General features: G+C 37.2%; 1 protein-coding gene across 3 annotated transcripts in view; it reads left to right on the forward strand.

Moving 5' to 3' along the window:
• The window catches only part of LOC121321883 (myopalladin-like), a 115959-nt gene that overhangs the window by 36054 nt on the left and 65339 nt on the right, over positions 1-14566 (forward strand). For all 3 annotated transcript variants that reach the window (XM_041261208.1, XM_041261209.1, XM_041261210.1), the window contains exons 3-7: positions 22-197; positions 1598-1649; positions 3355-3484; positions 5464-5538; positions 11180-11321. In XM_041261208.1, coding sequence (XP_041117142.1) covers positions 22-197; positions 1598-1649; positions 3355-3484; positions 5464-5538; positions 11180-11321 — 575 coding nt within the window. The remainder of the gene's footprint in view (positions 1-21; positions 198-1597; positions 1650-3354; positions 3485-5463; positions 5539-11179; positions 11322-14566) is intronic.

A 14566-nucleotide genomic window follows, 5' to 3' on the forward strand; every position in this document is an offset into this window, starting at 1 on the left:
GAATTTTCTGTTGTCTTCCAGGTGGTTCTGTGAAGGCAAGGAGCTTGAGAACAGCCCAGATATTCAGATCCTCAATACCGGGGAGCTGCACTCTCTGATCATAGCTGAGGCCTTTGAGGAGGACACCGGACGCTACTCCTGCTTCGCCTCCAACTTCTACGGGACAGACTCCACCTCTGCAGAGATCTACATAGAAGGTGGGTGAAAGGGTTTAGGGTTTATTTCATCATGCCATTTTCCACAATTTAAATCCCCCCACCCCCCAGAAAACACTCTACACACACACACCCTAGGGTTAGATGACATTTCAACTTTCAATTAATGATTGATGGTTAAAAATGATCAAAATAATAGTTATTATGAAGCTCTCAAGCCCTCTACATACCATTAAGCTTGGGATCCACTTCATCTACCCTGCACTTTCCTGATTAGAATAGTTACCAAGATAACAGATCAGGCAGAGTGCAGGAACTTAGTTTAAGGGCACATCAGAGGAAAATTACCAATCTCAGCACAATGGAAACACACAAGGCTGGCCTGGCTTGACTGATATGTATAGGATAATTTTACCCAATATTCTTTTCAACAATTTTGTTAGTTGGTTTTATAGGACCATTTTTTTCTCCACATATACAAAACCACAGTTAAAATATTTAATGATTTCAGAATATGTTTTACATGCATTCTCTTAAAAATCTTGGATATGCTTAAGCATGAAGTAGCCTTTCTTCACATACTTAAGAACATAAGAAAGTTTACAAACGAGAGGAGGCCATTCGGCCCATCTTGCTCATTTGGTTGTTAGTAGCTTGTTGATCCCAAAATCTCATCAAGCAGCTTCTTGAAGGATCCCAGGGTGTCAGCTTCAACAACATTACTGGGGAGTTGATTCCAGACCCTCACAATTCTCTGTGTAAAAAAGTGCCTCCTATTTTCTGTTCTGAATGCCCCTTTGTCTAAACTCCATTTGTGACCCCTGGTCCTTGTTTCTTTTTTCAGGCTGAAAAAGTCCCTTGGGTCAACACTGTCAATACCTTTTAGAATTTGGAATGCTTAAATTTCACATTTGTTTTAAATGGTGTTCCTTTAACACTGACACATTAGTCTGCAATACAGTTTAGAGTGCGGCTTTTCGTGACACTTAAGCTAAAATGAGATAAGATGACTGATCTCCTATTGATGGCGCCACTAATCATATAAAGTGTGTACAGAAAAGAATGGCAAGTATGTAGTTCAGGAGTGATGGCTATAGATGTAAATAAAGATAATCTTTATTTCTACAAGAGCAGAGGATATTTTTAAAGCAAACACTGAAATGTATTTGAATTGTATTCCATAAGATCACTTAGTTAGAAGATTGGTTAGAAGTGTTTCATAGAAGTTTGAGCTCCTTGGCATAAAGAGCCAGTTGGCATGGTGGTGGGATCAAAGGACTACTGACCTGCAGTACAGTTCCCATGAGCTGTTGTGAGGAGTTGCAGCACTAAGGGAACACAATCAGAGGTTCAAAATTTGAGAGAAAAAGAGGAGTGAAATAATTGGACATAAAATGCTTAATAGCAAATAGGGTTTAAAGTTTATTTTTTATTTGGTACAGGTGCTTCATCATCTGAATCTGAGGGTGAACCAAACTTTGAAAACATTGCAGAGTAAGTATAAGTGCAGAAAAGGGACGCACACTTATAAATACCCTCTCATCAATATGTTGAAAAACGATGGTATCACAATTAGAAATACCTTTTTCACTTAAAGCTCAACACAGGTGATTCCTAAGAAGCAAATAACATTCATATTTCTTAATCCCTACAGGTGTATGTAGATTAATTATTTTATATTGATGATGAAAGTATTGCTCAATATCAAGTTCCACATATTGGAGACAAAATAAAATGAAGCAAAGCCATCCATGACTTCACTGACACTGCAATGTATGAACTATAGAAGTGCACCACACTGTCTCACCATCACCTGCTTCTCTAATTTACAATGTAAAGCATTGACGAATGCTGGAAAAACTTCAGTGCACTTTCACTACTTTATATACTGCTATGGCTAAAAGTTTTGCATAACCCTACAGAATTGCCTATTAGCACTATTAAATCTGTGAAGGTTGTTAAAAGTTACCATGTACCAAAATCATCCAACTTCCATAATTCAAAAATGATCTAAACAGTGGTGAGCTGATCATAATAGTTATAATGCAACAGAGAAAACATGTCATCTCTCACCTTTACTATAGAAACTAGCAGGAGCATCCCTGTCTATATGCTCTACAGCTATGGCCAAAAGTTTAGCATCACCCTATAGAATTAACTAATTTTGCTTTATAAAGTCAAATGAAATGGCTGAATAATGTTACATTAACATGTTAAATGACATACCAGTTTGTAGTTTTCCATGTACTTAATGAAAAACTGACAAAAATTTTAAAAAAATATGGCATTTCAAAATCTAACATAAAATACTGTACTACTCTTATGGTTTCCAGTTTACGTTTGCAATATCATTTTGTAGTTTGTTTAATTACATGATGTTAAATAAAATATCCAAATTATTTTTTATTTCAATCCTAAAATTGTAGGTGATGCAAAATTTTTGGCCATAGCTGTACACTGGATTAAATTCTCATAGCTATTTACCCCAAATCATCATTGGTGCAATTTTTTTCTGTAATAAAATAACAAAAAACAATTATGATTTTACAACGAACCAATGCCTAAATTAAAAGCTTGAGCTGTTTACATATGGTTTCTTAACTTTAATGGGTCATTTTTGTTCCGTTGTGAAAAAATTGTGCTAATGATGATTTAGTTAAAGTAATTGTAGCTAACAAAATAGTAATGGATTGTTTCCACCATGCACATCCATTTATTTTATCCATTCTCAAATGTGCAGTTTTCAATGAAACACATGTTTTAAGAAACATGTTTTTCCATTTTAAAAGGTGACTTCTGGTACTACACTAGGTTGAAGAAATTTCTGTTTGCAAACCATGCCATGTACTTCCTGGGTCATTTTACTATTTCCTGTCAATAACCATTTAGTTCCCTAGTAACTGACATGCTTTCAGCTAGTAAGATTCTTTGACATAGAAGCAGGTAAAATGACCAAGAAGGTAAGGTAGAAACAGACTTCCTGGAAGGCAAGGCAAGCAAACTGAGAACTTAATGTTTGAGACCTATGCAGCAATGCAAGTGCAAAATGGGTAAGATGAAATTATTATTGGTAGAAAAAGTAGCCCATTGGCTCCACCATTGCTGTTGAGCCTCCAAGTGATTTTAAACCGCACTGAGCCTCCAAATAACCTGATGTTGTGTTCCTGTTTTCCTATATTTTGTTACTAAAATCCCAAAGGATCCCGGAGAACACCTCGGTGTCTTTGACAGTTTCTTCCCCACCACCCAGTGCTGAAGTCATCCATCAAGACGTCAGCCCAGTCTGTAGTACCCCGGTTCAACCTTTAAGTCAACTGCCAACACAACAGGTGAAATACACTTAAGATATTTGAAAGCTTCAGCATGTGGGTCTTTGTGATGGCATAAGAAATATTTTATTAACTCCATCTTTTTTAAAAATTGGATGTCAATCATGTAATGTGACAGACAGCTGTGCAATTCATACATTCACAACATTGAATCGACTGCTCTGTGTAAAGACAATAATGTGCATGACGTTTAGATGTTCAGATGTCTGAATGGTTCTTTGCAAGCATATTATTACTTTTGAAGGCGCTGTTTGATAGATATGAAAATGTGTATCCAGGTTCATTATGATGGGTGAATGAAACAGGCACAGCTGTCGATTTTTTAAAAGGAGCTCTGCCGAAATCTTGAAAACCTATTGGAATATGATGAGTGGTATAGTAAATGATTGTGCAAACAGTTTTTGCAATTCCAAAAATGTCTGTGTTTATTTAAATACAAACACAAAAGCCACCCCTCTACCACCAATGGTATCGGGGGGTGAACCCAGAAATTCATACAGTTAGAATCCCAGTCTCCAGTGCACGGAACTGGGCTCTTCAAAAGTTGGAGGATCGTGGTGAATGCGCGTGTTGTGAGGTGAAGGGAGTGCTCAGGACTGTGTTGGTGCCATGGCGACCAGGGTTGCCACATGCTACTCATAAAATCCTCCTATTGGTGAACCAATTCCCCCCATTTACACAATAATCGTATTGGAAAGAGAGAGTTGCATAGATAGTATTTACTGTCCTAGGATTCAAAAACAATTCAGGTGTTGCTGTAATGAACTAAAATATTAGGCATCACTAAGAAAGTTTTCTAGTTCTCACTGCTAAAAATGCTGTAAATGTGGCTTGTGCATTTCTGGCGTGTATGTGTGGTTGGCTGAAAGCTCCTGCAATCTTGTCCCTGCCACTGCAAGCCATATTTAACATTCAGGAGGCTTCCTGACTTCACTGACAACCTTGAGAAGGCATAGACAGGGGTGATTAAAGTGTTAATGACTCCTGTATAGTTTGTGCACTTTGTCATTGTTTTAGATAATTGAATAAACTGCATCATTATTAATGAGGCTTTGTTAAATTTAACTAAACCATAAATGCGGTATTTTTTTTTTCTTTTTTTTTAATGAAGCAACTGCCGCATGTTTGTTTTGATTTGTTAAAAAACAAAGTTTTAGTTTGGATTTTCAACTAATTTATAATAATAATAATAATAATAATAATAATAATAATAATAATAATAATGCTACTTAACGTAGTACAGAATTTCTCTGAAAATATTTTCTGTAAATCAAGAGCCATACACAATCTACAAGTTGCCTATCTGTTATATTCAATGCAGTGGAGGAGTGTGCATGCATGGAGGGTGGAAGAGTCAGGCGTAAGCGACTTATGGTAACAGACATGTACTATTGGCTATTGTAGTGGGCCCATCACTGTCAGAAGGTAGAATTAATATCTTTAAGAGATCATGAGAACACTATGGGAAAGTACTAAGGAGACCACTGCAAAATACATAAAATTCCCCATGTTTAGCTTAAGCCACTGATATGTAGTGGAATACCTGCCGATCTCAACTATGCACAGTCTATATCTGGCATTCATTTTGATTGGACTAATCCTACTTTACCTAAATTAACATTAAGTAGTCCAAGATTTGTGCTGATCAGGGTCTATGAAACCCACCATTGGAGTATTTGTCATGAAATTAAGTAATCTGTTATATATAAGACATCCAGCAGATGTCAATGGTGTACATACTTTCAATAAATAATGGGTGTTAAAAAATAATGGAGTGTATTTGGTCAAGTAATCATAGCAGAAGAGGTGACCATGCACAGAAATATAAATTCAGATGGGTAAGGATGGAAGATCACAAGTGGCATGAAAGAAACCTGTCCAGAAAACAAATTTTTTTTTAAAAACATTTAGGTTTGTCTTACAATTTATATTGCTGTTTTAACTGATATTTGCTTGTTATTTTTTGTGAATTATTTCAGAGTCAAAGCCCACCAAACAGTTATCTTCAGGGGTTGGATGGGAGACCAATCATGGCTGCTCCAGTTTTTACAAAGGTAAATATTCACATTTTCCTCAAGCACCATGTTTAGAGGGTGAATGTGATGTGGTTACCTATTCAACAGCATGACCTATTACAAAATATACAGGTAAACAGTTCATGGCCTATCACAAATTTTTTTTTTTTTTTGGCCACCCAAAATATCTACAATGCCCAAGTATCTGTATGCAGATTTTGCATCGCACCAATATCGTAAGGTAATAGATATGGAAAATGAATGGGTTGATTTTCTCTGTAAAATTAGTTTAGCTACAACTATATTGAAGTCCCATTCCATGTGCTGTTGAATGTGAATTTTAGAAATTATTTTATTACGTTGGAACCCAGCACCAGCTCGCTGCATTATAACTCAAAGATTATCGGTATGTTTTAATCCAAGTGCAATTCATCACTGGAAACAATCAGTCAGTTTCATCCTCTGAATCTGGCTTCTGGTGAAGTGTACAGCTTTGGAAACCCTGAAGTGTGTCTCACGGCAATTCCACACAGAGTATAATTGCATTGGATAACATGTAGATCGGTCAGTGTAGTGCATGTTTCAGAACTACCAGCATAGGGAGTTGAGAGAACAGCAGCTGGGTCGTGGATTCAAACCTGGAACTTTCCTAGTCCCAGTCCTTGACTCCTACTACTAGACTTGGCATTGAAAACGTATGAAATATATTATGCCTAACATATTTGAATTCAAACAGAATAGTTTACATTCTACCAATGCTCCATACTGCTGAGGCTTCATCTGTGCTACAATTAGTACATTACTGCAGGGCACGCAATAACTGTCAGCAATTGTCGAAGTGCCGAAACTGCTCGCCGCAATGCCTCCCAAATTTAAAAAATACTTATGGCAAAAGTTGCCTGTAAGCATGCCTTTCATTGTTGCCAGTGTCCGTCAGCACCAGCACATCCGAAATACAAACATTCACAAATTTGCTCAGTATCAGCTGGCCCTTTCTCTGTCTAATCTCATCCTGCGATAAAATTACTCATTATTATAACATAATACCTGTGTAATTGATAGTTCCCTATAAAACCATATTCTTAATTATATGATTAGGCTACTACTTATGACAGTATTATCCTGTAATCCCTATCACGCTGATATTTCTGATTTTAAAAACATAAAATAAATTCTGACAGTTTCCAAATGCTTTGAAAGTTCAAGTAGACAATTTTGAAATAGAAAGCTTATTTGTAAAAAAAAAAAAAAAGGCTGAAAAGCAGAACTTTGTAGCACAGGAGCAAAATACCATTGTGTCACAAAGAGGGCCAGAGTGGGTGGCATCAGACCAGAGCCAGGAAATAAATAAACAAAACGAGAGGTGGAGTTTGGTGGAGCTGAGCGAATGCTTTTGCTCAGCATTTAATAAATAAACAAACAGACAGAAAATAAACGGTTGTAACGATACAAAAACAGGTCACAGCACATTCGCCAAAATAAATAGACAAACAAAACGGACTAAACAAAACACGGTGAGCTTCTTTTACTTTACGTTATTATTAGTTTTATTCTCTTTATCTCTGTCTCCAATCCCGTTCTCCACTCACCGAACACTCAACCTCGAGTGGGTGAAAACATGCTGCTTTTATGCAGCTGTACCGAGACTCGACTGATAATCAGTCATTCAATTGGAGTCGCGGTACGTGCACGTAAATTATAAAGTGCAATTCCCCGTGCTCACATATTACATTTTACTTGCACGTGAAGTGCTGTGCAATCCTCGTGCCTAAATACAAATATACCTTTAAAACACTCGTGTTACACAGACCCGTTTATACCCCGAGTACCAATGACTATACACCAACATTAACACACCACACGCAACATATAACAGAAAATACACACAGGGGCGGGCACTTCGTCCCACATCACTATAAGGAAAAAAATCTTTTCACCTTCTTAAGCGTTTCGTCAACAAAAGAATAGTAACGCCACGCGGCTGACAGCTGACATTTTCAAATTACTGCTGCTGTTGCTGTTGTTGAATTGCACTGCCACCCGAATCACTTAATTTGACGTGAGAGACTCAACGGCACCTATGATCGAGTGTACAGTACTCGCCATTACACAACAACTAACTAACAACAAGGGACATTTATAATTACTGTGAATTAAATAAATGAGTAATTTTAAAATTAGTAAAAATCACTTGTGTAAATTCAATTCCAAGATTTGGAATTGATCGCCGGGTTGGAGTCGACGCCATTTCATACCAAAAATAAAATCCATTCCTAAACTTCACAAAAACGGAATCGGGAATCGATTCTTCTGGGATCCCTACTATCTGATTATGTACAGTAGCTTGTACGTGAGTCTCTATGTATTATTGTTGCCATTGTTTTTTATTGCAAACAGCGGGAAGGACGCTGTCACCGAGCTCAATATGACCGCACTTCAAGGAATTTTCAACCAAACATGTTCACTGGAAGTGTCACTGATTTTTCCGTCTGTGAGCTCCATGTTAACTCAGAAACTTTTTTAAAAAAGAAAGAAGAGCTGTAAAGCGTCAACGAAGTGTTCGTGTTTACCAAATGTTCAGGTAAGCAATGGGTGCACAACAATTCATCCCTGACAATAATAATAATAATAATAATAATAATAATAATAATAATAATAATAATAATAATAATAATAATGCGCACATATCCATCTATTAATCCACAACGAGTAATATTCTTACACCAAAAAATTAAATAAATAAATAACACAAAAAACTGAGTAAGTAGTTATGACATGGTTCAAGTAGCAGCTCCCTGTGTTATTTAACTAGTATGAAATAACATGTGAACAAAACACAGTCTTCAGAAGTGCATTAATTTCTGTTTTCATTTATTTTTGTGGAATACAATCTCACTACCTTACGTAGTTCTGCTTTTTAACTAGTACAACGCGTACTTTCATGAAAGGGTTTAGAATGTGCATGCTTGAAAACAGCATACCCTTTTTTTTCATGAATTGCGTGTTGATCAGTGCACCATAACAAAACTAAATCCTTTGCAACTGTAAATTTCCAGAACTGAAACTATATAAAGTCTCTTAAATGTAAACATTTAACATTGTGTACACCCAGCTGTTCATCATTGTGATGTTGAGCACTCTGCATTGCGTGACGAAGTTTATATTTCGAGTTTTTATTTTTTTTCAAAGCTGCGTTGTTTGAACAGGATTTGAATAACAGCGGATAACAAACTACACAACAGACCGAACAACTCATTTGACCACTATCATTATCAAATTCGAGCCATGGGTAAATGTTCAACCAGTTTGCCTGAAAATCTATCTGTAAACTTTTGCTTCACTAACATCGCTTATTTGTGCTGTTGTCTTACTAAGGCTGTATCTAAGCCTCTAATCTAGAGAGAATAATTTTTTTTGCCAAATTACCCTTTGTATTTTTTCATTATAAAGGTTTGTTGTTGTTTGTCAGGTCTGAATTCTAAAGTCTGAATTCAGGCTGGGAGGAAATTACATCACTAAATGTCAATCAAAAATGTTGTAGGAGTGGGAGCATACCATATAATGGGGCATTTTGTCTGGTATTTCAGTTTGCAGATTTGCTACTTTGGGAGATTTTGATGGTTTTTGAATTGCCATTTTTCACTATTATTATACTATAGGTATTAGTGTGTGACTCACTCAGAAAACATTGATTTGTGTTTGTTTGAATTAATTTCATCAACATAATAGGTTCTCTGTATTTCTTTTTTGCTGTTTTACAAATGAATATGAAATTGCTTTGGTGCCCTTAGGTTGGATTTATGTTTTGCCTTCTTGCCCCCTAGAACTGCCTTGTTTGTGCCTGAATTTTGATGGCCACCAAAGGCAACATTGCCTTGCCGTTCGTAACCATGCCCTGTTACTGGTACCACTTGCAATGTCATAGATGATAATTTGGCAATTCTAAAAAACCTTCTGGGAACCAAAATCAAGTAAACAGAATCAGGCAGAAGAAAGTGTTCTGCAGCAACACACAGTTCTATCATTGTGACAAAAACAGAAAGATTCTTGGTGATAAGTCTCCCTCCCGACCTATGAGGATGCTATGTAAAGGGAACAGAGTGCCTGACCAGACAATTAATTCCCAGGGTTAGGTGGAAATCAGCCATCTTGAAAGAGGGCAGACATTGTGAGTGTTTTGTTTGTTTGTCCTGGCTAAAGACATACTTGTTTACTGCTATTACATGGCTAACATGATCCAGCGCTGTCGCTAAAGGCCAGCACAAAACACTGACAGACTGCAGTTCAAAAAAATTATACTTTTATTATAAATAAACACAAAAATAAAAGTGCACAAGGGCAAAAATAACAATGTTTAAACACAAATAACCAAACAAAAGCAAAACTTACAAAAAACAAAGATTTCCAGGCTGGGCGATGCCTTCACTGGATTTAGAAAATTAAAAAAATCACAAACAACAAAACACCAACCTGCTTCCTCAGCTCCCTCCTCCTAATGGGAAGCAGAGGCCTCATTTTATGTCAGGTGGCTGGGCACTGATTGATCATTAATTAAGTTAATCATCCAATCAACCCCAGCCACCTGAACATAATAAACCAAAGCAGGTAGGGGAAATTAACCCCATCCCTGCCAATTTAAAAAGGGCAGAGCTTTGCTCTGCCACATGTCGGCATAATTTATGTCTATGCATAGTTAAATCACTACTTGCCAAATGTGTATTGCCATTCAAAAATGTTGTTCGTGGACATAAAATTTTAAACACAAATATAATTGCACATAAAAAGAAATCGCACAACCAATGATAAATTATTTCTGCTGATGTCATAACCCATATACAAAATAATGCATGTATTGCATTTATTTCTCTTTTGCTAATATTTGCAAATATATTGCAAGTACATGTACGAAGAAAACCTATAATATAAAGTAGCCAATAATTAAATGGAATCTTTGTAAACTACTACTTTGTTAACCTATTATTAAATAACACTGTGTAACACAGTTTTTGTTCCTGGGTAGTAAGTGTTATTTCCTAATTGCTTATGCCTCAAAAGTATAGAAAATGGCTATTATTCCCCACAAACTTTGCTTTTGTGACCAGGACGGTGATATTTCAAAATATCACTATTTCCAATGGGAAAACGGGCAAATGTGTGTCTTTTCGTTCACATAAAGTCAGAAAAAAACAACATATGAATCCAAATTAACATGTATTTATACTAAAGTAATACAACAATGACTACAAAAGATTTAGAAGTGAGTAGTTTTTCGAGATTTACGATTATACTGTATTTATAGTATAATCGTAAATCTCGAAAAACTACTCACTTCTAAATCTTTTGTAGTTGAGTACAGTACATACTATGCTCTACAGCACAGTGCATCAGGCTTTCATGTTTTGGAGTTCTTGTAAATACTCTTATAAAAATGTCCCATAGTAAAATCATAGTAAAGTGTGACAGAGCAAAGTGAAAGTATGGTAAAGCATAGGCAAGCATTGTAAGAAAGGTATGGTAAAGTATTATAAAAACATGGCAAAACTTGGTAAACTATGGTAAATGCATATTATATGGGAAAAGCATGGGGTAAACTGTAACATTCTAATAAGGTAAACTTTTCTAAGGGTAACCGCATATACTGAAAATCTCCTCTCTCAGCAAACTGTTTTTTCTTCTGCAGACTCTCCAGGATTTGACAGCATTTGAAGGACAACTGGTTGTGCTTGAATGCAGAGTAAAAGGAGCTCCCTCTCCCAAATTAGACTGGTACAGAGAAGGATCCTTAATAGAAGACTCTCCTGATTTTAGGATTTTACAAAAGAGTAAGTTATATTTAAAGAATAGTCATGTCATAATTTAAAGCACAAATATATGTATACATACTTTATTTTTCTTTTTTAAAAATGTAAAACACTAAAGATGTGTTTTGTATAATGTCTGACATGATTTACTACATATATCTGTAGAAATATTACAGTACGTAATCTGGATAGAAACATGTAAACCATCCAGGAATGTGTAATGATTTGGAGAATAATAAAAATAAAACCTAATCTAAGACAAAGGTATTCAAACGTTTTCTAACCGGAGTTGTATATACAACCTTTATTAATATACCCCTTTGTTAATACAGTGTATCCTATAAATACAACCGGGTGCAGATTTTTTTTTTTTTTATCATGGTTTTAACACATATTATTGTTAAATCAGATGAACTTTCATAACACAACTCGCTGCAAAACATGCACTGCAGTTGACTGAGGTTTTTTTCTGTTTTTTTAAACTGAGCTGGTTATTTCGTGAACTGGCTTGCACAAATTAACAATTTTGGACCCTCATAACACATAGTACCAAGGTGTAGCTACTAATTCTGTATTCAATTATCGTATAGACATTTATCAACGATAATCAATGAATTGACGTTTTATTTTTCAAAATAAAGAGCAAACATTATTAGTCAATGAGGTCCAAAAGCAGGAGGAAAGGATCAGGTGTGTAAAGGCCATTTCCCAGGCCAAACAGGGAGAATGGATGAGATGGGAGAGTGTGGAATAATGCAAGATCGGCTGGCAAGACCTGTGGACAATGGAAAAGAGCAGGATCAGTTTCCTCATCAGATCAGCATATAATGTGTTCTCCCATCATGTCCTTTGTGTTCATCACCTGCAACATTAAGGCACATTTTGACAGGCTGTAAGGTGGGTCTTAGCCAAGGACGGTTTACTTGGCGCCATAACCAGGTGCTGTGATGTTTGGCATTGGCATTGGAAGACAAGAGTAACCTGACCAATAAGTTGCCACCAGTTCCATCAAAGCATTATACACAAAAGACAATATTCCTCCATCCAGGAGAGCAACCACCAAGAAAAGGTGTTAAAACCAAGCCTCACCGAGAACAACTGGAAGTTGCTAGAGACTGAAAGACGCTGGCAGATGTTGGTCAACGGCTTATTTTTCCACCTGAGATTGCCACCACTAAACTTTGACCAGACATTTTCTTGTGGTCTAGATCAGCAAGCCTTGTTCATCTGGTAGAGTTAACAGTGCCATGGGAAGATGCTATGGATGAAGCGTATGAGAGGAAGAAACTTCGGTATGCTCAACTAGCTGCTGAAGCGGAACAGCGAGGATGGAGAGTCTGAGTTTACTCAGTGGAGATGGGTTGTTGAGGATTTGTGGCACACTCTGCAACCTGGTTTCTCAGAGACGTTGGGTTCAGTGGCCAAGAGTTGGGTCACACAGTGAAGAACTTATCTGAAACAGCTGAAAGGAGCAGCAACTGGCTGTGGTTGAGACGGAAAGATTCTGTATGGGGATATCAAGCACAATAGAAAGAAAGCAACACTGATGTACAGGTAAGTAAGCTGGGCTGAGTTGAGTGAGGGATGGAGGGGGTTAATGCTGAGACGCCAGAATCACTGTTGAGTCCTCTTTAGGTGTCATGGGCTAGTCAACGAAACACCGAGGATGGAAGGTGCCCACTTGAAGACCCCAGAGATGTACCCTACTTAGCTCAATCCAGACGGTTGTCATGCTGATGCGCTGGGGAGACCGCACTGGGTTAATCCCTGGAGACAGCATTGCAGCCGTTGTGTGTGCTGATGCGCTGGGGAGGCAAAATGAGCTGATCCCTGGAACCAGAATTACACTTCAGCAATCAACACCAGACAGAAGGATATCTACATCATCACATGGAAAACAACGCAAATGAATTGAGATGCAGATGGATCACATTAGTTTACTGCAAAGCTACGTCTTAGTTGGTGCTTATCTTGGTGAGAGCCGAGTTTAAATCAGCATGAAGTTCAACATCTCCTCTCATGTAATGGAAATCATCTTTACTATTTTTTTTAAGCAGAAGATCGAATAACTGAAAACACTGTTGTGCATGATAGTTAAGGATATGATTCTGGCATAGTGAAATTTAGTACATTTCAAGGGCGAATTGCGAAAAAAAAAAAAGAATTCATGAAAAGGTCTCGGAAAGGCCACGAAATAATGTAGTTTTAGCTACATCAACGTACACAAGAGCTTTTAAATAGTACACCAAAACCAATAGCATAAAGAGTTTTACTTTTGAATGCTGACAAGTTTAAATGTGACTTTGAGTACAAAACCTTTGACACCAACATTTTTTTTCTTTGTTTTTATTTTAGAATACAGTATTGTAAGATGCAGGCTTTCACATAGACGGTGTCTGAAATAAACTGTGTTCCTATTTTTCTGCGGTTCTGTGTAATATGTATATACACACAAATCAGCATGTAAAATTATTGTTTTTATTATCGTGTTCAAAATTAAATGGTATACATTTTTTTTAATAACAAGAACGAGACGTTTAAATTGGTTGTTTGTACCTCCCCTTTAAAAAAAAATAAAAAGTCTAAGAGTTGAAAAGTCATTCACCTACAAGCTACACGTAAATGCTGCGTGCTACACAAGCAAACAATTCACAGATATTCTTATATTTGTATTTTCAGTGCATGGCATACTACATTTTTAAAGGAAATAAAGGCAGTGCCTAACCAAATGTGCTTTACATGCACTTCCAAGATTTTACAGATTTTTGTTCAAATTCACGATTTTCACAATTTCCGTGACATAATCATACCACTAATAATAGTTAAACAAAAAGGCACAGCTGGGGGCTCCCATGTGGTGCATCCAGTAAAGGCATTCCACGTGGAGTGGAGGATGCAGCCTATAGCCTGGATGTCACCTGTTCAAGTCCAGGCTATTCCACTGCCAACCATGAATGGAATCTCCCAGGGGCGGCGCACAATTGGCCAAGTGCTGCCCAGGGGTAGGGAGGGCTTAGGTCAGCCAGGGTGTGCTCAGCTCACAGCACACCAGCAACCCCTGTAGTCTGGCCAGGCAGCTGCGTTGTCCTCTGATGCTGTTGCTCTGATGTGGCTGCATGGTAGGTCTGCAGTATGAAAAGAAGCAGTCAGCTGACGGCACACACTTCAGAGGACAGCGTGTTTGTCCTCACCACTCATGAGTCAGCACAGGGGTGGTAGCAGTGAGCTGAGCCTAAAAATAATTGGCGACTATTAAATTATAAGAA

The sequence above is a fragment of the Polyodon spathula genome, chromosome 10, assembly GCF_017654505.1.
Source record: "Polyodon spathula isolate WHYD16114869_AA chromosome 10, ASM1765450v1, whole genome shotgun sequence".
In the NCBI taxonomy this organism is placed as follows: domain Eukaryota; kingdom Metazoa; phylum Chordata; class Actinopteri; order Acipenseriformes; family Polyodontidae; genus Polyodon; species Polyodon spathula.